General features: G+C 39.0%; 1 protein-coding gene across 4 annotated transcripts in view; it reads right to left on the minus strand.

Moving 5' to 3' along the window:
- The window catches only part of FRAS1 (Fraser extracellular matrix complex subunit 1), a 480,560-nt gene that overhangs the window by 149,604 nt on the left and 304,695 nt on the right, over positions 1 to 26,261 (minus strand). For all 4 annotated transcript variants that reach the window (XM_517202.8, XM_063808847.1, XM_024356095.3 and 1 more), the window contains 7 exons: positions 24,488 to 24,634; positions 21,625 to 21,765; positions 20,229 to 20,369; positions 18,597 to 18,737; positions 14,490 to 14,760; positions 10,338 to 10,422; positions 6,787 to 7,113 (listed from right to left, as the gene is read on the minus strand). In XM_517202.8, coding sequence (XP_517202.4) covers positions 6,787 to 7,113; positions 10,338 to 10,422; positions 14,490 to 14,760; positions 18,597 to 18,737; positions 20,229 to 20,369; positions 21,625 to 21,765; positions 24,488 to 24,634 — 1,253 coding nt within the window. The remainder of the gene's footprint in view (positions 1 to 6,786; positions 7,114 to 10,337; positions 10,423 to 14,489; positions 14,761 to 18,596; positions 18,738 to 20,228; positions 20,370 to 21,624; positions 21,766 to 24,487; positions 24,635 to 26,261) is intronic.

Raw genomic sequence — 26,261 nt, forward strand, 5'->3', positions numbered from 1 at the left:
AAGAATATAAAATAAGGAAAGGAGAAAAGAATAGTCTCTTCAATAAATAGTGTTGGGATAATTAGATATCCCATGAAAAGGAATGAAATTACATCATACACAAAAATCAACTCAAAATGGGTTAAAGACTTAAACAGAAGACCTGAAACTGTGAAAGACCTAGAAGAAAACATAGGGGAAAATCTCCTTGATATAGGTCTTGGCAACTATTTTTTGGATATGGCACTGAAATCACGGGAAATAAAAGCAAAAATAAACAAGCAGGATTATGTAAAATTAAAAAGCATCTGCACAGCAAGGGAAATAATCAACAAAATGAAAAGGCAACCTATGGAATGGGAGAAAATAACTGCAAAACCAATATCTCATAAGAGGTTAATATTCACAATATATAAGAAACTCCTACAACTCAAAAGCAAAAAAATTCAAATAATTTAAAAATGGGGAAAAAACCTAAATAGATATTTCTCCAAAGAAGGCATATAAATGCCTAACAGGTATATGAAAAGCATACATAATCATGAGAAAAAGGCAAAGCAAAACTACCTCACACTTGTCAGGATGGCTAAAAAATGGTAAATGTTAGAGAGGATTTGGAGAAAAGGGAATCCTGGTACATTGTTGGGAGGAAAGTAAATTGTTACAGCTACTATGAAGGCTCCTCAAAAACTTAAAAACAAACTACCATATGATCGGCAATCACACTTCTGGATATACATCCAAAGTAAATGAAATCAGTATGTTGAAGAGATATCTGCACTTCCACGTTCATTGTAGTATTATTCACAATAGACAAGATACAGAATCGACCTAAGTGTCAATCAATGGATAAATGAACATATAGTGGAATATTATTCAGCCTTAAAAGTGAAGGAAATCCTGCTATTTGCAACAATATGGAAGAAACTGGAAGACATTATGCCAGGCAAAATAAGCCAGACACAGAAAGACAGTAACTACATGATCTTGCTTATATGTGGAATCTGAAATAGCCAAACTCATAAAAGCAGATAGTAGAATGGCAGTTGCAAGGGGCTGGGAGAAAGGGGAAACAGGGAGATGGATGGTCAAAACGTACAAACTTTCAGTTAAAATAGACTATTATAAGATATTTTATGTAACCCTTATGGTAATCATGAAGAAAAACCTGCAGTAGATACACAAAGGATAAGTAAGTCCTGAAGACCTACTATATAGCATAGTGCCTATGACTATCAATACAATATAGTATATTTAAAATGTGCTAAGATAGTAGAGCTTATGTTACCACAAAAAATAAGTAAATAAATACATAAAATTAGTAAACAAAGCAGGAGAAAACTTTATGAGGTTAGGAATATGTCAAAGACCTGGATAGTAGTGATGCTTCCATGCCTATATACTTATCCTCAAACTCAAGTTGTATACATTAAATATGTACGGCTTTTTACATGTCAATCATTCCTCAATAAAGTAGGGTTTTTTTTTAAAAAAAAAAAAAAAGGAAGAAGCATGAATCTTCCCACTCATCATGATGAACATGTGTGTTTCTTATTGTTTTCTTTTGGAGAGGATCCAGGGAAGATTCAAGAAGAGATGGATAGAAGGGTATATATCATCTTTTCTACATTTAAGGTTCCAAAAAGCCAAATTTTAACCTAATTTCCCCAATGGTTCTGACATTTTGAATTTTTTATCTCCTCATATTTTTTTTCTGTACATGATGTATATATCCCTGCCAGTTCAAGAAATTAGTTATATTACCAACTGAATAATCTGCCCAGTAATGTTTTATAGATCCTCCAGAGGACCACATTAGCAGGCAATAAAATCCCAAAAAGTAAAACTGGGGGCATGATTAAAACAGCGCTTTAAATTAAATAGTTCTTCTAATTCATTTCATAGAACAATAGGCATGCAGAAATGGTAATAAAGCTTAGCCATTCCGTATCATATTACAAATAAAAATATTAATGTTACAAACCAGAAATAATGCCATAAGCCTCCATCTTTTGGAGAAAAAAAATCTCACAAACACAATGAAAACTTCCTCCCAAAATTAAAGGTTGAGTCATAAATGAAGAAACGTTAGCTGAAATGATAATGTACTCTAACCCCAGGCCAAAATATTCAAGATAAAAGTTTTAAACCTCACTAAATAGAAAATGACTAATGTTGAATGTAACAGTGACCTTATAATTTTACTTGTTCTGTAAAAATATACCTTAATTTGCAAGATCTCATTTATATCATAGCTATTAAAATTTAATCTCATAGGACACTGTGGAAAAGATCATGTGGGGTGGTGAAATTTACCAGCATAGAGAAAGCAGGAAAGATAATTGGACTGTTTCTGTGTTTGTCAATGTGTGTATGAGCCCCAGAAGCTTGCTTTCAGGTCAAGAATATAGAACCTTTGCTCCATGTAGATTTCAACCAGTATATGTATATTTAAGGAAACATTTTCTGATTATGCACCTTATGAGATACTGAATTGAACAAGCTAATCAAACCCCCCCAAAAGGTGAAACCCTCATATATGGCAAGGATTTAGTTATTTATGATATAGGCTCTTACTCATAAGAAATAGACATTTTTATGCCATTGATATTTGTAATTCTCATAAATGTCACTATTATCAAACCAACTGTGTCCCTGAAAGACAACCAATAAGAGGTAGGCATTAATGAAATTGAGGGAAAACACCACAGGGCTATTTATCTGTACACAGGCCTTACTACACATAAACAGCCAGAGAGGACTCTCAGCAATAGAATTTTCCATCCAGCTCCTAGCATGACACTTGGGGACTTTTGACATTAAAGGATTACCCTGTTGCAGAAAATACTGCTCAAAGAGTAACAAAGAAGTTCAGAAAGATCATCAGATGTATTGCCAGAGTGGAAAAAAAAGGCATGATTTCCAGAGGCATCTTAATTAATGAAAAAGAAGACAATTCCTTGAAACCCCAGTAGTAGACAGAAGCCCACCGTAAGTATGATTTTCCCCTGTCCACATTTTAGCCCTTATTAAATGTCAAATTGCTTTAGAATCATATCTGCAGCAGGCTTGGGTTTAGTAATCCCCCCAATTAATGAAAGCCTGTTCAGCAACGCATTCTTTATTACCTTTTAATCTGTTTTAATTCTTTTGCCTCCTTCCCCCAACAGAACATGTTTCAACATCAGTCCTGGATATATTTTCTCCTCAGCAACTCAGTATAAGGCTGGAGGTGGCAGTCAAGTTTATTCACTATCAGGCCAAAGATAAAAACTTAAGTTTGGGGGAAGTGACGTAGAACTTGGAAAACAAGGGTTGAACTGACAGCTCCTCTACCCATTCCCAGGTGGAATCACCGAGGTGCCCCAAGGGCTTCTCATCTGATGCAAGAGATGAATTGGAAGGCAGGAACACAGGCACCAGCCTCACTCAAGCCATTGCATCCATCCATTACCCATCCATCCAAAAAAAACCCAAAAAAGGTACTGAACTCCTGCGATGTGCTCTGCTCAGGGGAGTAAGACTGGAATAGTCCCTGTTCACACAGAGCTTCCTTTTTCTATCCCTCCCTAGTTACCTTGACAGGTTGTGTTTTCTGTTGAATATCAGGAGTAATTCGTACATTCATTCACTAGGAATTAAACACAAGCCACTTGGCCATTCCATTTAAACTATCAGCTCACTCCAGGTTTAATAACTAGGTAGCCACAGGGTAAGAACTTACATGCCCATCTTCACTAATGGCTGTCAGAATGAATCAGTCATGTCTGACAATGCATCTACAAGAAGCCATAAGAGTTGAGGCATTTTTTTCTTCTTGGGCCTGGAAGACTTAATGATTATAAATACTCTCACTTGTAACAAGATACAGTGAGTTCAGAGGAAAGATTACAGAAGGCTTGGGGCCCAGCTTGGATAGAACATTGAGAAAATGACTAAATTACTGTCTTTATTCTATCCATCAAGGGGATAAGAATATATATGACCAACACATTGAAAAACACTAGCTGGAATGAAGAGTCTCATGGTTAAATGTAGGAGGCAGACACACTTGAGATGAAATCATAGCTCCAGCACTAAGTACCTTTATGAAAATGAATGTTTTTCAACCTCTTTGTGCTTCAGTTTCCTCTTTTGGAAAATTATGGATAATAACTGTACAAACATCACAGAGTGATCGTGAAGATCAAATGGAATAATTCCCATCAAGCTTTAGTGCCTAATATCAAAAACAAAACAAAAAACTTCCACCCATAATAGAATTTCCATTAGAAAAATTAAGGTCCCATAGCCTCTACTCTAACCTTCTTCCCCAAGACATTGTAAAGATCAGTAAAAGAGATATAAGGAAAAAATATTTTGAATTCCTAAAAGGAAAAATAGTACACATTTGTATAATATTGCCAGTATTGCAGTCAGATGTATTATTAGTACATCCTGATGAATGCTGAGGCTCTGGTCATGGGTTTCATTATTCTAATCCATGGGCAGGTAATCACAGCAATACAGGAGAGAGGGATGAAAAGGGGCCCAGAGCACAACTTAAATTCACTTTTCAGGTATCACAGACAGACATAGAAAATACCTACATGACTCACAAGTCACAAGGATTCCAAAACTCTGTGCCTTGTGCTTTATTTATGAATTAAATTTCCATTTTTCTTGGTTTTGTTCTGGTAGTCAAAGCAGCTAAAACCCTAGAAATGCCCTTCCATCTTGGGCCATTCCACACAAAATGGTTGTGCAACACACTGAACTGAGCTCCAAACATGGAGATGGAAGCCACAATAGGAAAGGCAGCTGCTAGGGTGGCACTGAAATCCTCTAACAACCTTTGGAAAGAAACCAAGAAGGAAGAAACAAAAACTTCTCTCTGTCTAGACTTCATCTGTCCAGAACTAAACCTCATCTCCCAGGGCCATCACAAGAGTGATAATTAGGATGAGCTGCAAGGTGGCTATCTGCCAACTCCATCTCATCATCAGCTTTCACTCGCTCCCATCTCTCTTATGCCACCTTCACTGCGTTCAGCAGCTGAAAATAACGAGACAGGAAACTGAGAAATTACCTAGCAGATCATATTAGATTCAGCTGTTCACCTTCATGAGGATCAATTGGATCAATCGCAAATTTTGAGTGATCACTGATGAGAAAGTGACAAGTGGTTTTAAACTGTCCTCAACAAACCAGTCTCTCTAGCTAGTCACTAATGACACCTCAGTAGGCAGTGATATTTGAAACAAAAGGTTGTTTAAGATTTATGTTTCCCAATCTACTACCATGAGAAAGAGCCATTCTTGATGCAACTGAGAAAAGGGCATCCAGTGAAACATCATCTAGTTTTGAAAATGTTTTTCGTGTCCCTTTGGTCTAGCAATGGCTCAGCCTAGTATTTCCTAAAGTGTGAGAGCCAACTCATTTGCAGTATCCAAGAACATTTTCAGTAGCATATGGACAAAACGTTGTAGAATGGTTATGTATTATTTTTCATATTTTAGAAAAAAAGTATAATTCTACATTAAGCCCATGATTTCATAAGTATTATTTATTAAGATGAGGCTACATAAAAAGTAAGTTGATACAAAGAAAAATATTAAGTAAATAATAGTACAGGTGCTTGTGGATATGGCGAAAACATAAAAAGGTGGCATGTCAATGACTCAGGCTGAGCAAAAATGCTATTTATTTATTTATTTAGAGATAGGGCCTTGCTCTGTCATCCACGCTGGAGTACAGTAGTGTGATCATGGCTCACTGCAACCTGGAACTTCTGGGTTAAAGTGATCCTCCCACCTCAGCCTTCTGAGTAGTGGAGACTATAGGTGCATGCCATTGCACCCAGCTAATTTTAAAAAGAAACAAAACAAAAAAACTTTAGTACAGACAAGATTTCTCCACGTTGCTCACGCTGGTCTCAAACTCCTGAGCTCAAGTGATCCCCTTACCTCAACCTCCCAAAGTGCTGAGATTACAGGCATGAGCCACTGCACCTGGCCCAATGCTCTTTATTGGCTCCTACTCCCTAGGGCAAAGATCCCTAGGATTACCAAAAGAGTTTGCTCATCCTACTTTAGTTGAGCTAACAGAATGGCTGAACTCAACGTTTTTGAGTCATTGAGATTATCTGACTATGAACTTCACATTTGATGAGCTGTTTTTTTTTTGGTTTTTTTTGTTTTTTTTTGAGACGGAGTCTCTCTCTGTCACCCAGGCTGGAGTGCAGTGGCGCGATCTCGGCTCACTGCAAGCTCTGCCTCCTGGGTTCACGCCATTCTCCTGCCTCAGCCTCCCGAGTAGCTAGGACTACAGGCACCCGCCACCACGCCCAGCGAATTTTTTGTATTTTCAGTAGAGACGGGTTTTCACCGTGTTAGCCAGGATGGTCTTGATCTCCTGACCTCATGATCCACCCACCTCAGCCTCCCAAAGTGCTGGGATTAGAGGCGTGAGCCACCGCATCTGGCCTCATGAGCTGTTTTTGAGGGGCAGATAAAAACAGGAATATCTTGATTCTTATGGTTATGCTCAGGCAGGAGACAAAAGGATTAGCAGATAATAACACATTCTTACGGCAGTACCTCAACAAAAAAGGTTCAAAAGTGTCCCAATTTGTAGAGAACATGGGGACAGGTCTTTCAGATCAAGGGTGCTCCTAACTACATATATAGTGCCCTCTATATAATAGGTTATATTTGAATAAGTGAATGACTACCCATATCTTAACTTTGTGAGTATCATAAAATAATATCAACCGTAGAAGTTCACATCTAGGTGCAAAGAAACTGTAACTCTAGGAATGACACCTACCTGAGGCACGGTCTTCACTTGGAACAGTATATTATGGAAGGAGTGTCCATCATTGGCCTGCAAGACTGCAACATCGGATGTGCTGTCTGAACCATCATGAGCATAGTGGAGAAGGCCTCTAGAGAGTTCATCCAGCTGGAATTGATAGACAGGGGCTGCCAGGGACTGAAGTGTTTGAAGCAATTGGCCATGAAGTGGAGGATCGATTATTTCAATGACCACATCCTGTGGGTTGTCATCATCTCGGATGTCAAGCAGCTGGGTGGTGATGGTTGCCCTCTCTCCTCTGCTAATGTGGAGAACCTCATTTCTCAGCACATAGGGGGCCTGTGGAGTTGAAGGGAAGAAGAGTCAGTTAATAGGTAAAGAAAGGACAATCCAGTGGACTAGATACCTGATTGTTATTCCTATGCTTTTTGAGAAACTCTAAGTGTTCTAGCAAAGCACCAAACTGTTCTACGGTGAACACATTCGTCAGAGGTGTGGTCAGTCACAGGAACACAACAACTAAGGTTACTTCACACCTCTGGGTTCTAGAGGTTTATCAAGCTACTTCAAGACTTGAAAGACAACTGGTGAGAGCTGCTAGCTTCTAAATCTCTAATTTCTCTGCTATCCTGACTTACATTATATCCCAAGAGAGACTAATAAGAGGTATGAAATTTTTGGACTTGCCTTTGGGAGGACACACTTCACTCCAGGCCATGTTGTGGTATACTGACTCTGAGGAATCTACTTTTGCATCCTGAGCTCATGCTGTTTCTAGTCCCTCCCAGTAATTTTCTTCGGTTTTCTCATCCAAATCTTGACAGAGCCCCACCCCAACTCAGGTTATAAAGTGTGCCAAGATTATGGTCTAGGTGAGTAAGGCAACCACCTGGCTAATTCATGTGACAAGGCTAATATATTATAGTAAAATTTAATATCTTTTTCTTAGGATTGTCAGGTTACCTCCCACCAAGTTGAGTAAGCAAATAAAACGTTCTTTCATAAAGATAAAAGCTAATGAACCACAACAGAAAAAAAACTCACCCAAAAAAACTGAGGCCAGAAGCCAAAGAAAATATTATTTCAGTTTTTTAAAAAATATCATTTGAAGTGGAACCATCTAGGACTTTTCTCAACACACTGCTTTCTTTAATCCAAATGGCTTTCTTTTAAAACTACCCAAGCACCCTCCTGGCCTCCTGGAAATTCCAATCTCTATTAAAGGAATGTCTAATACATCATTATAATAGTTACATAGTGGGAAATTAGATGATAGTTAGTCTTTAGAATTCTCAAGTGAGAATTCTACAGCTGTGATTCTATACATGGGAAAGAGTGACCCCTCCTACTCTGAAAGAGGAAAAGTCAAAGATGATGTCAAAATCCACAAATGGAAAAGACCAAATTAACTTGCATGAGAAAATTTCAGAGAGGCTCAAGACCATATTGCAATGTCACAGAAATTTAAAGGAATGAAAATAAGTTAAAATGATTTTCTAAAATTCCATTTTAAAGACTTAAAATGATAAAAGTTTCTCATATAATAAATAAAATTAAATGTTCTCCTTATTTACTCACTTGATTGTGGAAAAACACACAAGCAACACTTGGGGAACCATGGGAACTCACCATGTCAGATTAGGAAGACTTGCCAATATCTACCTTTGATCTTTCACTGGAGTAACTTTATTAGCCCAAACAAAAAGAACGAAACAAAGTTTCTGAGTATAAGGACTGAGAAACATCTAAACCAGTAAGTTGTAAGACTGGATGTAGCCCTCTGTCCTAAATTTACAGAGATCACCTGTTTCAGCTTTTTTTTTTTTTTTTTAGACAGAGTCTCACTCTGTTGCCCAGGCTGGAGTGCAGTGGCATGATCTCAGCTCACTGCAAACTCTGCCTCCCGGGTTCAAGCGAGTCTCCTGCCTCAGCCTCCCGAGTAGCTGGGATTACAGGTGTCCACCACCATGCCCGGCTAATTTTTGTATTTTCAGTAGAGACGTGGTTTCACCATGTTTGCCAGGCTGGTCTCGAACTCCTGACCTCGGGTGACCATGCATTTCGGCCTCCCAAATTGCTGGGATTACAGGCATAAGCCCTGAGCCCAGCCTGTTTTAGTTTTAATTAAAACAAAATTTATATATTTTGCTCACCCATGAAATCAAATTAACTTAGGATCATTTTCAAATCATTAAACTCCAATTTATCCCTGATGTGATAATACCATCAAGAAGAGGTGAACTGGGCTATTAATACCATTTTGCAGCCACCACTGGTTCAAGTCTATGTTGTTATACATGATCCTTTCATTTTTGGACCAAAGATATAAAAACATCAGATGAAAAACAATCATCTAGTGTCCTTCCTTGAATCATGAATAACATGATACTGAGATCTGGATATTTAGCTAGTCTTGGTTCCCCAGGAGAATATTCCACTCTCTTGCTTTTCATAACATATGAATATACCTATTTCACACATTTTGGCTCTTCAATCCCTCAAGCCCAGTTTCTAGAGCAGCTACAACTATATGTATTCTGGATCCGTAAGTACAACTTGACGGAGATGAATGATGAGAGGTGAGTTTGAAGGGCCAACACACTGAGCTTTATAGCACCTACCATGACTTCCTTATGTCTGTGTTTTGTTGATGGCCACACTGGCACACTAGAACCTCATTTAAGTAGATCCTTAATAATATTCTCTAACTGCTGCAGATTCCACATACTAGAGAAAGATAAAACAAACTCCTTTACCTAAAGATAAAGACAGTCTTTTTTTTTTTTTTTTTTTTTTTTTTTTGAGACAGGGTCTCACTGTGTTGCTCAGGCTGGGGCACGGTGGCATGATCGTCATTCATTGCAGCCTCAACCTCCCTGAGCTCAGGTGATCCTCCCACCTCAGCTCCCCAAGTAGCTGGGACTATAGGAATGCATCACTGGGCCCAGATAATTTTTTGTATTTTTTTGTTTGTTTCGGTATAGACGGGGTTTCGCCATGTTGCCCAGGCTGGCCTCAAACTCCTGGGCCCAAAAATCCACCTGCCTCAGCCCCCCAAAGTGCTGAGATTATAGGCATGAGCCACTGCACCCTGCCAACTATTTGGAAGGGCTGGTAGCAGATTTAGTATAGTAAAGTTATGCGTCATAATATAACGGTTAAGAACACTGCCTCTGTAGCCAGATTTACTGGGCACAAACATTGACTCCCTATTTATTAGCTATATTACCATAGACATGTTATGTCGCCTTCTTGTGACTTTGTTTCCTTGTCTGTAAATTGGAGACAATAATACCTCATAATATTGGCATAGGATTAACTGAGTTACTTACGTGAAACACTAAGACTATAACACTAAGTACTAGAGAAGTATTAGTAATTTTGGTTGCTGCTGTTGTTATTACCCAGAAGTCCTAAAAATTACTCCAGTGGCATTTCAAGAGGAAACCAAGACTAGATTAATTTAATGCAATCATTTTCATTAAATCTGCAGGAAACCTAGATTTCGTGCTTGAGAACTAGTAGTCATGTAAAATTATTAATTACATGGCCATTTTTATTACCTGTGTTGAAAATGCTTGTATGTTGATCAGCTGTGGCTCAGAGAAGAACTGCTGGTCACTAATTTTCAGGAAAAAGTAACCTTTCCTAAAGAAGTCCCAAAGAAAGGAATAAGAAAATACAATCATTACATTAGACTTTACACAGAAAAGGCTTAAAAACATTTTCAGGTTATGTGTAGGTAGGAATTTGGATCAAACTGCTGCAGTAATGTCACACTCATACTATAAAGAAAAAACTACCAGATAAAGATGAACATAGTAAGATTCAGGTAAAAATACTGTGTGTTCTTAAATCTCCTTATAACAATAATAATAATTATGTAAAATTTTGTTTTGTTTCCTATCTTTCTAAACTGAATAAAGAAAAGGCTGAAAAATTGGTTGTCAGGCCAAGGCAGATTAGTAATATATTGTAGGCTAATGGTTAAATTGAAGAATTGAAAGGAATCTTTTATAGTCTCTTACCAGTTCTCCACGATTCCCTCTTCCCAACAAATGCTCTTCCTAACTCCTGCCCAATTCATGTGAGTGGGCCCCTAGTAACAACGTTTGCAATGTCTGTATTACACGGCTGTTCATCTCCCCTCACTCCCCACCAGCCTACTCATAGTCATTGTGGACAGACTAGGGAAGGATGGCTGATTCTTCCCTGGCGATTTGCAACTGGCCCGAGAGCCAGCAGTCAGTCTCAGCATCTGACTACAGGACAACCAGAGTCTACTATGTAGAACAAGCCTGCGTGTAATAGAGAAATGAATGAAGCCTATAAGCAAAGAGACACAGGGATGAGAGAAGAGTTGATTCCTGCTTCCCCTTCCCAGTCCTTGCTTCCAGACTGTCCTGGAGCACAACTGCCCTTGGTGCCTTTGAGATCTGAGCCGCCCCTGCAATGTTATAACAAGTCTTACATTTTTGCTAATCTACTTCAAGTTTACTTCCATTACTTGCAACCAAAAAGTCCCAATTAGTAATAAAATAAGCCGTTGTTCAAGCAGCTTCAGAGACTGCTAGAAGGGAAGGTAAGACTTACCCACCTTCAATGCCAAACCAAGCACAGAACTCGCTGCTGGCTGGTAAGATATAGGACTACTGCATTATGGGGATTTTTGAATTCTAGTCTACTAGAGGGACCATTGTTTTAAAAGTTCTTTAGAAGTTATTCTTGGAACCACTATTTATACATGAAAGAATGTGGATGGATCTGAAAAGCATTATGGCAAAAGACAGAAACAAAAGGCTACATATTGTTTGATTCCATTCACCTAACATTTTAAAAAGCACAAAACTCAGCAGTAAAAATGGATCAGTGGTCACCAGTGACTAGGGGTAAAGGAGCAACTATAAAAAGGAGACTTTTGGGGTTACGGAACCATTTTACATATTGACTATGGTTGTGGTCACAAGATTGCGAAACTGTATACAGTTATTAAAATTTATAGAACAATACACTTCAAAATGGAGGATTTTATTGAATGCAAATTATACCTCAATAAACCTGATTGCTTTTTAAAAAATGATTCTTGTCTTCCCTTCTCTTCTATCTTCCCTTCATTTTCTGTCCCATTTAAGTCCTGTCCCTCTCCACCACCACCTCAGGCTTCAAGAGAATGTAACTGATGGATTGTCTTCCAGGACAGAAGAGAAGGGAAGACAAAAACAGTTTTTTAAAAATGATTTTTGGTGGCACTGAGGTTCCAATAACAGTGTTCAGTATATCACTGTTATTTGATTGAAAGTACCACCTCTTCCTTGTTCAGGGGTGGTACTTCCATCAATTAATAAAATACAGCATTATAAATAAAATACGTTATTTATCATTTTAAAAAATTATTTTATTTTATTAAATAATGCCTTATTTGATTAACTGATGAGAGTACCACCCCTGAACAAAGAAAGGGTGGTACTTCCTATCAAATAAGGGTAAGTGATTTTTGGTGGCACTGAGGTTCCAATAACAGTGTTCAGTATATCAGCAATGCCATTTTGTTCCAGTGATGGCAACTACACTTATAAGTTGTCTTTTACTCCACAGAAGCATTCTAATCCCAAAGGAATCCAATCCTAAACAATCATGGTCAGTGTCTTCATGGTTAAAAACAAAACAAAACACAAACTGATGTGGCAGGTTGCCCTTTTGTTTTGTATTATTCAGAGACTTCAATAATTTTATTTTCCATGGGTTTCTACCAACCTCATTCTATTATTCTTCTCATTCTTTCTTTTGTTGAATTTTTATTATACCTCTCATTCTTTCTTTTGTTGGATAAAGAAAATCCAGTATTAAAATGGGTACCCCAAAAAGAGTACTGTGAGGATTTCCTAAACTGCCATTCTTTGTCCCATTTAGGGGTACAAAGCTATGATTCCACAGAAAAAACAGGTGATGAGAGGTTAAAGATGTTAAATAGACAAGAGGGTTGATCTTGGTTGTCTACGAAGCTTTACGCTTTTCATAAGTGACTGCAAGAAAAGTGACTACTATACAGAGTTGTATAGCTCTGTGTTTCTGTGTCTGTGTTATAGAAATACTTAAGAATAGGCCAGGTGTTGCAGCTCACACATGTAATTGCAGCACTTTGGGAGGCCAAGACAGGCAGATCACTTGCAGTCAGGAGTTCGAGACCAGCCTGGCAAATACAGTGAAACTCTGTCTCTTCTAAAAATACAAAAATTAGCTGGATATGGTGGCACGTGCCTGTAGTCCCAGCTACTCAGGAGGCTGAGGCACAAGAATCACTTGAACCCAGGAGGCAGAGGTTGCAGTGAGCCAAGATCGTGCCACTGTATTCCAGCCTGAGTGACAGAGTGAGATTCTGTCTCAAATAATAATAATAATACTTATAGTAAAAATGAATGCAGAATATAGAGTAGGAATTTGAAGAGTCTATGGCATCAAACACCAGAGTTTTAAGCTCCATCTCTGTAGCAATACTTCTCTATGAAGTGACCTTTTGTCCTTTGAGGATGGAAGCATGCCTATTGTTCCTAGTATATTAGGGAGGCAGAAATCATTGAGGCTAAAGGCATGGGTTGTGGAATCAGTCTTGGCTTGGAGTCTCAGCTCTGCACACACATGTTGAGAGGTCTAGGGCAAGATAACCTATACTCTCAAGGCCTCAGTTTCCTTATCTGTAGACTAGCAACATGAGATACATAGTTCATGTAAAGTGCCTAACATGATGCCTGGCTCAAAGTTAGCATTCCATAAATGCTAGTTGTTCTTATTCCTATAATATGATCTTCCAAGGTCACTGGCATCATCACCTCTGAATTACAATAGAGACAGTGCCATCTACTTTTCTCCTCACCTATCTCCCAGCACAAACCTCAAAACCAACCAACCCTCAAGGTTAGTGTTGACAGTAAAAATACTCACTGTGTCCTTGTCACTGTTTCAGCGTTTCAACTCCTTGTTTATACATAGAGTCTATGCTGAATTATCTGCACTAATGAAGCAGAGCAGGATGAAGGATAATCCAAGAGGCTAATCTTTGGGGGGCACCCTCTGACTTCTGTGGAGTAGATTTACCCTGCTAATTATATAGCTATATTTGCTTGGGTTGGTGTTAACATTCAACTGCATTCCTGAAGCATATGTCAGCTGGGGTGGGGAAGGCAGCCAGAAGTGTGCTAAGCATCAGGGGAAAACTGGATCAGGCTTAAAAATTAACCACAATTAATCCCATAATGTGGATAATAAAAAGTTCACTGTGATTCTAAGTTTCCTTCCAACTCTAAAATCCCAGAGACCATACAACACCTTGAAAAGCATGTGCTCCATCCTCTCTCTCTGTCACCCACTCCCAGTACATTGCCCCAATGTTGAAGAAGCAGCTGCAACATCTAGTTATATGACCAGTTTTGTTTCTGCTGGGCCAAAAATCTGGGTAATTGTATCAGGACTTTTCTGTCGCATCAGAGAATTACCCACAATTATGTGAGAAAACGAAAATGTCTCTAACAGATGCACGCTCTTTGAGCAATCACAGGGAAATGATGACAGGCAGCTGAGAGTATTTGGGCTTGTGGAGTATTGATCTTCCCCAGATGAGAAGGGTTAGCTATTGAGAAAGAGAGGCTGGGACAGGGTGGAGGAGTGGAAAAGCAATGATGGAAAGGAGGCAGGAAGAAAACAACAGAACACAGAGTCACCTGAGTTTTTCTTTGCTGTGCACAAAACGCACTTTCTTCTCGTTCACATCTTTCCAGCTAAAATGGCCAGCCTTGTCCAGCTGAACCTCTTTTCCATTTCTTGAGAGCACTAGCTGACCATTGGTGGGAGTGCTCACAACATGAAATAGGAGATCTTCGACCCTACCCTCCTGGTCTTGGACATTCAGGAGGGAAAAATCCAGTGGCTTTATTGAACCAATTGGGAGGATCAGGGAACCATTCACATGAAGACTAGGGGTGTGTATTTTGCCTGAAAAACATATGAATCCAAAGGTCAAGCTTATGGTACCTTCACTAATTAGGTCACTTTCCCCTTATTTTGTTTATTTTTTCAGACCACCTCCTTACAATTTCCAGAGAATAAACACAAAATAAGAAACAGAGTTGATTTCACTACATAAACAGTGTGCTGGAGTTTATAGCATTACATTGTTACAAAAGACCACAATCGTCAGTTCCCTCTAGGGAACTTCAGTATTCCTGAAGAATACACATGATGTCTCTTTGCCTCCCAGTGGGAGGTCCTCAGGTGTAAGTCACTGCTCCTGTTCTTCGACACACGTTCCATATAGAAGACATGGAGCCTGGAAACTATGCTGATGGCTGGAGTAGGCCATTCCTAATTCCATGCCAAACTAAAGGCTAATGGCTACTTTCTTCTTTTAAAGAAGCTTAGGTGAGAAAACAATTCCTAATTCCAAACCAGTACCTATCTTTACCACCGCATCTGCCAAACACCACTCTCACTTCCTGCTGAGCTCTGGCTCTGACTCAGACATGTTCCCCTCTTACAGGCAGCTCCAGCTTTCCTTTCAGCTGCCCTCCATGTGCCAACCTTTTCTTAAAAATTTTAAATAAGCTTGTAATGTTGTAAATTCAGAGCTGCACAGATGAGATTCTGGGCTATGGTATACAATAAGCCTCCCAGTGGTTACCACACTGGATGCACGGCAAGAACATAGGACTTCAATGTAATCGTTAAACTATAAAACTCTTAGAAGAAAATATAGGAGTACATTTTTACGATTTTGAAGTAGACAATGCTTTCTTAGATAAGACACAAAAAGCACATGTGACAAAAGAAAAAATAAATGGACATCATCAAAATGTAAAACTTTTATATTCAAAGGACACCCATGAGAAAGTGAAAAGACAACCCACAGAATGGGAGTAAACATGCAAATCATATATCTACAAAGGGACTTGTGTCAAGAATATATAAAGAACTCCTATAACTCAACAATAGAAAATGAAAAACCGAATTTTTAAAATGGGTGAAGAATTTGAATAGGCATTTCTTCAAAGAAGATACACAAAAGGCCAATAAGCACATGAGCAGGTGCAAAATCATAAACACAATAAGATATCACTTCACTTCCACTAGGAAAGACAATAAAAATTGTTAGGGCGTGGAGAAATCAAAACCTCATAGATTACTGATGGGAGTGTAAAATGGTGTAGTCACTTGGGAAAACAGTTGGACAGTTCCTAAATTAAATACAGTTACCAAAGGACACAGCAATTCCACTCCTGGGTATATAAACCCAAGAGAATTGAAAACATTTGTCCACACAAAACTTGTACACAAATGTTCATAGCAGCATTACTCATAATAGTCAAAAAGTGAAATCAACTCAAAAGTCCATTCATTGTTTAATGGATAAATAAAATGTGGTATGTCACAAAATGTAATATTACTCATCTACAGGAAGAAAAAGGAATGATGTGCTGATTCATGATATCATATGGATGAAAATATTATGCTAAGTAAAAGCAGCCATACATAAAAAGCCATATATTGTAAGTTCCATTTATGTGAGATGTCTAGAATAGGCAAATACCTAGAGACAGAAGTAGATTAGTGGTTTCCAGGGACTGGGTTGAGACAGGAGTGGAGAGAAACTGCTAATATTATGGGATTTCCTTTTAGAGTGATGAAAATGTTTTGGAAATAGGTAGTGGTGATAGTTGCACAACTTTGTGAATACACTAAAAACCACTGAATTGTATACTTTAAAGCATGAATTTTATGGTATGTAAATTACATCTCAATAATAATAAGAATCATATAGGGATCTTTTAAAACAATACTGACAGTTGGGCTCCACTGCCAGAGCTTCTGTCTTGGATGTTCTTGGGTAGGACCTCGGGAATTTTACAAACTCAGCAGGTAATCCTAGTGGGCTGCTGGCTTTGAGAACCACAGTCCTATCCTGATGCACCTGCCACATCAGACCTGCCAAGGGCAAGTAAAGAGGCTGGTGTTTGCTACCATTTCCTAGAATAGCACCAGTTAATTTACACTGCAGTAGGATTATCAGGGGCTCATACTTAGAATTCATGTGAAATACACATACCTTGTCTTACAATTTTATAATCTTTGTCCACATGAAACATCTGATGGACAAAAAGGGATTTCTTAACATGCTGTAGAATTTATCCCGTCTCCTGCAAGTTGTTTTTGCCTGGACTTTAATTGGTAGTGCTCCTTTTTACAACTAGGTCAGACAGGACAGTTTGGAAATGCCAAGTTTCAGTGGGACTACTTCGACTGTAAGATCGCTCTAATGAGAGTGGCACTCATTTTCACAAGTGGACTTATATCCCAGAGAGAAGTAAGCTGGCTCTCAAGTACTTAGGGTTTTCAGAAAGATTCCCCAAAAATAAGCCAAAAATATTTTTTCCCATGGGGAAGTCTTAATATCTTTAAAGGCCAGAAATATAGAGACAGAAAATATGATTGAATATGAGTGTTAAAAAATGCCTCATGTTTTTGACGAACGACTCTCAAAAGCCAACAAACACTCAGAGTAATGTCCCTCCCAAGCTTTACTCACCATAAAGGTTTTGGGATTCAAAATTAAGACTGAATTTAAATTCACTTCTCTTTGTTATTTAAGGTAACGTGTCCACTAATGTGTTGGAAGAGAATGGCTTCATTTCTTAACATGTTACCTATTATTATTATTATTTTTGAGACGGAGTCTCACTCTGTCACCCAGGCTGGAGTGCAGTGGCATGATCTCGGCTCACCACAACCTCCACCTCCCGGGTTCAAGCGATTCTCCTGCCTTAGCCTCCTGAGTAGCTGGGATTACAGGCGTTCATTACTGTGCCTGGCTAATTTTTGTATTTTTAGTAGAGACGGGGTTTTGCCATGTTGACCAGGCTGGTCTTGAACTCCTGACCTCAGATGATCTGCCTGCCTCGGCCTCCCAATGTGCTGGGATTACAGGCGTGAGCCACCATGCCCGGCCGATGTTACATATTTTTAAGGGCAAACGGGGTAGCCTGAAATCCATCCACTAGAAACATGTGAACCTCATGAAGCAGACTCCTCATACTATTTGTTATTTATTTATAATTTATCTCTACTGTGTGAAAAAGGGTGTACCACTGCACTTTGACATAATTAGCTCTACAAATTTATATAAATATAAATAAATTATATGTAAATACAGTCATGTGCTATATAACATTTCAGTCAACAACAGACCACTTATATGATGGTGGTCCCATAAAATTATGCTGTACCTTTTCTATTTTAGATATGTTTAGAAACACAAATACTTACTATTGTGTTACGATTGCCTACAGTATTCAGTACACTCACATGCTGTACAGGTTTGTAGCCTATATTTTTATAGCCTTGGTGTGTAGTAGGCTATACCATCTAGGTTTGTGTAAGTACACTCCATGGAGTTCAAACAATGATGAAACTGCTTAATGATGCATTTCTCAGAATGTATCCCCATCATTAAGCAAAGTGTGACTGTATATATGTAATTTTCTATAACATGGCTATAGTTCAGGAACTTAGCTAAGTTTTATGCCAATTTCTTATCTGATAGCTGTGACTTTTAAGGCACAGATTGCTTCTTTTCCTTTCCAATGATTACAGAAGTTGCGATTTCCCAATTTTCCATATTCTATAAAGAGTCCCTTACTCCTTAGTAGCACCATGGGTTTTCCCAAATTGGGAATGCTGCATTTTATATCACATAAGTCAATTATGTCTGCAAACTCAGCCTTCACATAGAGAAATTATTGGTAAATTCACCAGACCATCTGAGGAGAAGCACTTACCAGAACATGTTTCATTAGAGGTGTGGACAGAAAAGCCAGGAACACAGTTGTAAACACAGAGGCCACTCTTCAGAAAGAACCCATGGTCACAGAGGTGACAACGGTCCCTGTGGCTGCACTGCAAGCACCCCCAAGGGCAGGCTATTAAAAAAGGAAACACTAAATGAGGCTCAATCAAGGCAACACCAGCGACAAAGAAATAAAGGGCTTGCAACCAGAAGAGTCAGAGCACATGCAACAAATGAGCCCCAACTGTAACAAAAGAGAATACTGACAGTTTCCCTACAGAATATATAGGGAGCTGATCTACAGAGAGGAACACTCCTCGCGTTCCACAATGCGATCTAAAAATGTTACACATAAATGAATTGTTTAAAAAGTTAACCATATTGACTTGTAAGAAAAGACCTTTGTAGTGATTAAGAGCACAGACTCTTTCTAGGTACCCTTCCTCTTCTAACCTTCCCAGCTGTTGACCTTGGGCAAGTTCTGTTTAACAATCGGTGTCATAATTTTCTTGTCTTAAAAATGGGGACATTAATAGCACCTAATGCAAATAATTGTTGGGAGGATTACATGTGTTATAATGTGCAATGACGAAAACAGTGCCTGGTACACAGGAAGGGCTCAATTTTTCTACTACCACCATTGTATCTCTTACTATTATTGTTTTTAGTAGTAGTATTTAATAGTATTTTAAATACTGGAGGGGAGCAGCTATTAATAGGACATAGGATTACTTATTCAGGTCAAGTTAACAATTTTCTATGAAGCATTTTTACTGCCTAATTTTCCTGCTTTCTTAGTTGAGATTTTGTTATAGAGAGGCTACACGGTATAGTTTAAATGGCCCTGGATTAGAATCAGAAAACCTGGGCTTAACATCTGATCTTAAGTTGCTGTGATTAACACTTTTAAGTCTCTTATTTTTCTTTCACTTGTAAGACAGGATTCATAGTGTCTGTGATATTTTATCAAGCCATTGTGAATATTAAATTAGATAATGCAAATGGGGTAAATTTAGTGATATGTAAATGCTATGCCAGGTTAATAGCATTATTAAATGTCAAGTATTACAGTGGGGCATACGAACCAAGTTTTGATAGATATGATGAGAACAAACTGATAAAACTCTCTTAGCTAATCCAGTGGACAAGGAGATTAAGACTTGGGGTTCAACTTGAGTTTCATAAAAGCTCCAGTGTGTTTCACTAAATTGTCCCCAAAAATCCCATTCTTTAAGGATATTATGCCAATGTCAGAATCATGGGCAATTTAGTCTAAACACTAAAAATTCTATGTCTATATCAACAGGGCTGATCCACTCTTAATGGATCCCTCACTGTAGATCAATAGAAGCGTTACATTCCATAAAATATTGGCTTTGTTTCCATAAAGACCTTTGGGGACAATATTGATTTGTGTAAGAGAATATTGGCTTACACTCCTATATCCTAATTAACCAACATATGGCAGATATGCATGGGAAGCCATCAATTACTTAGGCTAAGCCCTCTGGGCTTTCATTCTGCTTTCTAATTTAAGTATTCTTGGATACCTGAGAGTCAGCACATGTGACTTACTTGCTGCCCTCACTTCTTTCCAGAATAATCAGCACAGTCTCCAAGTTACCTGTGCATTTGTGCTTTGCATGATCTGCAAAGTACCCCTTCCCACATTCCTGGACACACTGGGCTTCCAAGAGGAGAAATGGCCCTTTGCAGCGGGTACACTCATGGGGACCTTGGCACTGGAGACAGTAGCTGTCACAGTCTGAAAGACAAAAGTCAAGTCATCAGGAATCTGTGTGGCTTTCCAGGGGCTCCAGGCCTTTGTGGAAAGGCAGCATGAGATGTTCAGCAGCAGTACAGCCTAGTGTACCGGGCAAAGGACCATATGAAGAGTCAAGGAGTCTGGGTTCTGGTTGTCACTATGATACTTACCAGCTGGGACACTTAGGATTAGTCACTCTACCTCACTGAGCCTGTGTTCTTCTCTATAAAATGGGGGTTGATATACTGTCCTACCCACCCATGGAAAATGCTAGATAAACTATAAAGTGAATGACAGATATCAGCAGCTATTACTATTATTATTATTATTATTATTATTATTATTATTTAAGACGGAGTTTTGCTTGTTGCCCAGGCTGGAGTGCAGTGGCACAATCTCAGCTCACCGCAACCTCTGCCTCCCGGGTTCAAGCGATTCTCCTGGCTTAGCCTTCCTGAGTAGCTGGGATTACAGACATGTGCCACCATGCTCGGCTAATTTTGTATTTTTAGTAGAGATGGGGTTTCTCCATGTTAGTCAGGCTGGTCTTGAACTCCCGACCTCAGGTGATCTGTCTGCCTCCGCCTCCCAAAGTGTTGGGATTACAGACGTGAGCCACCATTCCTGGCCTAAGCAACTATTATTATTATTATTATTATTATTATTAGTCCTTGGCTCTCAGTACTGTTTTGCTGAAATGTCAACCTTTCGTGGTTCATCAAGGCAGTTTTCAGTCCCCCAGGAATACTCCTAGGAATGTTCTCTGTGCACTTTTGATGGGAATTTCAGGGTCTGAGAATTTTGTAGTGTTCAGTTGAGGCTAAAAGGGATACTAGGCCAGAGACAGATGATTGTGAGCTATATGGTATACAGAGGGTTGAAGGGGGCAGATAGTGAAATAATCGGGTCTTCCTATGTGCCCAAATGCCCAGGGTACAAACACCTTCCCACCTGGAGGACCTGACTGTTCAATTTTTAAGAAAATCTGAAAGTAACAGCTAACACATACCTGTTTGTGTGGTCCTATATGCCCAAGATTCCCATATTGCCCTCAAATTTTAGCAAATGTCTTATTAAGGCATGGAAGATGAAAAGGGGAAATTTTCATGATAACAAACATAGCTCTTAGGAAAGAAACCAGAAATGGGGTAAAAAGCCAGAAGGGGAAACTTGCCACAGTTTCCTTCTGAGAACAGTACAAATCAGAGGTGGCCAAGGTATGGCTGAGCACAGAGCAGGGCCTCTACACACTTACTCTTGCAGAGGCCCGAGTCCTGGTAAAATGATGACAAGCACTGCTCCACGCAGGCCCCCTCCTGGAGGACATAGCCATCCATGCACTGCAGGCAGTCTGTTTTCAGGGGCCCACTGCATGCACTGCAGCTCCAATCACACTCTAAAAAGAAAGTCTGCATTAGATTATCTTCCTTTCTGTCCACCCTCAGACCCAGCAGTTCATTTATGAGGACTCTGTCTGCAGCTGCAAGGAGTAAAATAAGGACAACGTAAGAGATGTCAGATAAGTAGGCTCAAATGAGATTTCCACTTGTAGTAGCCTGAATGCTTCTCTGAGGTTTAAATGTTCCCTAATTATGTTAGACATGGACATGTACAAGGAGCACTCTATGCTTGTGCTGAGCCTGCTTGTTGGCAGGGCTGCTGAGAAACCAGATCACTCTGGTCTTAGTTCTTTATCCCTGTGCCATATCAAGTCTTCATGCAAAACCTGCCGCAGGGAGTGGCCAACTTGCCCCACAAAACTAACCCTGACTTCTTCCAAATACTCAATGCTCAATAGGTAAAGAGATGTCAGACACTCAACTAAGAATGCATCTGCTGCCACCAATAACACCAGCTGCATGGGTTTCTATCTCTCAAAACCAGGCATTGACCAAAGTGACAGAAAGAACCAATGATGTCAGAATTATATGGGGCATAAAGGTGCTGTCCAGAAAGAAAGAGGTTGCTAAAACAATAGAAGGTCTCATTTAGGCATTAGAATGGACTCAATTACATGTTAATTTGCTCCATAAGCACCTATGGGATAGTCACTGAACAGCAGGAGAGGGCAATATAAAGGTGGTAGGTGTAGAACTTGTCACCAAGGAGCTTATGTTCTAGAGGGGTCTAACCTTGAATGTGCATGCAAATAATCCAGGGGGGTTGTTAAAAAATATGGATTAGGCTCAGCATCAGATTTATCAAATCAGAGTCTCAGGGGTTGGGTTGGGGCACAGGAAAACATGTTGCTGCTGTACTTGTTATTGTGAATATTATAGTTGTTGCTGTTGCTGTTGTTTTTAATGGCCCAGGCAATTCTGACGCAGTCAGAAAACTCATGTTTGAAAGCCAGTGTTGTAGCTGGTAAGGGAAGTGCTACCTGCATGGAAGATGGGATGGGATAGCACAGTTAAGTGCATGGGTTTTGAAGAAAGGTAAGTCTGTATTCAAGTCATGGCTTTGCTACTTTTTCTCTATATTATCCTACAATCATGTTTTTATCTATATTATCCTGGTTTCTCACCTGTAAAACATGGGTGAGAATAGTACCCATTTCATAAAGTTATTGTGAAGAATAAAATGAAATAATGAATTTAAATAATTTAGCACAGTGCCTGGCATATAGTAACAACTCAATAAATGTTTGCTGCTGAACTGTTTCTCTTAGAGAACCTATCTCCATTCAGGGCCACCCTCGATCTCACCTTCCATTCCTGCTAAGAAACTGGAGAAACCTCTCATTAGTTACCTTTTCTCTTCCTTGGTAGAATATTTCTAAGTCCCAAAGAAATCAGGTAAATGTGCAAGACAGTACACGTGCTTCCAAGATTTACAAAGTTAATCCTATTCCTTTATTTGGCTGAATCAGTCCTGAGGGAAAATGACTAAAACAGAGCCTTGAAAACTGCCAGCACAGTTATGAAATCATTTATAATGGAGTGGATTTGTGATAATCTTGTTTTTCACCACAAACTGACAGCTACTGGTTAGAAGGCAAAAAAAAAAAAAAAAAAAAAAACAGAAAAAAAATTCTGTGGTCTTGAGCACAGCAGACCACCTAAGTTGACAACGAAGTAGAATTTCTTGGAATGGAAAGTGTGTAATTTTGCAGAGCCTTAAAGCATCCTAAGTTTACTTGACAGATGTTTGACCACCATATCCAAGCTCTAGCTTCTCTGCCAGAATCAGAGGGATAGAGAGAAATGTGGAAGGAGGCAGGAATGAGGAAATGGACAGGAGCAAGTAAAACCTGTTCTTTACCTTTGCTTTCCTCTTGCTGAGCACTACCATTCAAAGTGTGTAAGCCCCGAGAATTCCAACTACTGGAGAGCAAAGAAAAAGGCACTTGGCATTTGACATTATCTCCTTATAAATTTCCTTGAAGACAGGGACTACGTCTTCACTCATTTAAGTATGTTAAGCAGAGATGAACACATCAGACATGACTCCTGACCTTATCAAGCTTGGAGGTAGCAATCTCAAGTTGTAAATGCAAACACCTACAGCCCAGGAAAGTAATGTATCTTCAGAATAGGCCTTGTGTGATAGAAAGGGAATGGTGGGGACTGCTGAACTGAAGAGATCCTGCTCCATCCAGCAGGGACGACAGCTACACCGTTTCAACCTACGGTTGCACTGTCAGGATACATATCCAAAATTACTAGAGCTTCACTGTCAGGATACATATCCAACATTACCAGAGCTTCTGGTTAAGAAAAAAACAACAACACTTGAAAATCTCAATTTTTGTATGTGAAATCTTCTGATTTTTAAAAGGCAAATAATTAAAGATTTTAAAACATTGAAACATTAAGTAGACAAAGAAAACATGTCTATGGGCCAAATATAACCTGAGGATTTACAATTTGCCACCTCTGGTCTTGTTATCAAGACGTGGCACAACATCTGACACAAATAGGTGCTCAAAAATATATGCTTAATAAGTAAATAAAGGAGTGAATTAATGAATATATACATACATACACAATTGTTGCTATCATCAGAGACAGTCAAAATACATGATGACTGGTGTTTTCCCAATATGGAAAACTAGACATCAGTAGTAAAGTGGTATCACTGTGTAAAAGAATCTTTACACAATTCAGGAAGAGCTTTACCTTTGCACGTGTTGGTGGAGAAGTCAAGATAGTACTGTGGGGCGCAGCTCTCGTATTGACATTCCCCAAAGAGCAGAACCTTGTTTGGATCTCGGCAGGAGGTACAGCTGGCCTGTGAATCACAGCTTCCACAGTGTGTGTTGCATGCTGAGCAGACAGGAAAAGAAAATGACCAGATGATTACAATTGCAAATACTGAAGCACTGATCAAACCTAGACAGATGTTGCATAGGAACAAAGCCTTGTTCCAACCTGCTCTACATTTCATTATGGCTCATAGCCCTCCCCTGTGATCAACAAAAACAGAAAATATTAGTTTCCGAAATAGAAAAGGGTAATCTTATTTTACAAAGAATATAAAGTGCAAACCCAATAATGGAAATCCCATATCCAAATTGCTCTGTGATTCAGCAACAGAATTTATGCTTACTCTAAGATCCCTGGAATTACAGTTCAGAACTTAAACCTTACTTCTTCAGGAATCAAGCCCCCTTAAGTTCATAATGTAGATTCAGGTTTTTGTGTGATGCCAACATTAAAATTAGGCACCAACTTTATTGGGGAGCTTGGGAAATCCCATACTTTAAGATACAAAGGACTTGAAGGTGAACTGGTTTATTGATTTGCCTAGTTACAACTCTTAGAACCCAGCCACATAACTCTGACATTCAGGGATGATCCCCCAATCTGGTCATGCTTCCATCTTCCCTTATTTAACAACTGGCATTTCTCCATCTACACAGTTATTCATGCCAGAAACCTCCAAGTCTATCTTGACACCTCTCTTTCCCTGACTCCTAATCCAATTACTCACTGGATCCTATTTATTCAAACTCTCCAATATAACTCTCAGAACTTTTTGCTTTTTTCCATATCCACAAATGCCAATATTTCTAAGCCATCATCATCCCCTGCTGAACTACTATCACAGCCTCCTAATTGGTTTCCCCATCTCCGCTCTGACCCCCTTGCAATCCATTTTCCATGCATCCACCAGAGTGGCTTTTAAAATTCATACAGCTCAGGTTTCAGAGTACACTTTCGCCTTCAAACTCAATGTCATTTTTCAATCCTGGAAAATTTCCAGCCATCATTTCTGCAAATATTGCTCCCCTACCATTCCCTCCATTCTCTCCACCTGGAAATCCTATTATAACATGCATATTTGAATCCTCTTAATATAATCTCCAAGTCTTTAACTCTTAACTCATTCTTCAGTCTCTTCTTCTGGGACCTTTGTTAACTTTCTATTCTAAAACAGGCCTTGCATTATAGCATGCTCTACATGTTTTTCATGCCATGTATAGCAATTTCCATTTGAGTGATTATTTGATTAACATTTGTATCTTTTAGGCTGCAAACTTCATGAAAGCAAATAACAGGTCTGTTTTGTTCCTTGTAATGTTAGTCAGCACCTAGCTGGTTATCTGTCATATTGTAGGTGTTCAATGAACACTTGCTACATAAATGAAATAAAGCCAGATATTGCATAAGATATATACAAGCACCAGCATTTCTGTCTCATTCTGAAATCTTCTCTAAGTACGTGTCAGAGGAAAAGTACAGAGAGAAACTCAGTCAGTTTTAGATCTATATGATATCAAAGTATATGGCACAGTGCAGGAAAATTACCTCCCTGAAAAAAAAAAAGAATGCTATTGTTTCACCTACAAAGAAAGACGTTGTTATAAAACATTCATTAGAATATGCATATTGATAATTTAAGGTCCTGGGAAAATTCTAGACTGGATTTTCAGTTCTAATTATTTTCAAT

The sequence above is a fragment of the Pan troglodytes genome, chromosome 3 (genome assembly GCF_028858775.2).
Source record: "Pan troglodytes isolate AG18354 chromosome 3, NHGRI_mPanTro3-v2.0_pri, whole genome shotgun sequence".
Taxonomy (NCBI): domain Eukaryota; kingdom Metazoa; phylum Chordata; class Mammalia; order Primates; family Hominidae; genus Pan; species Pan troglodytes.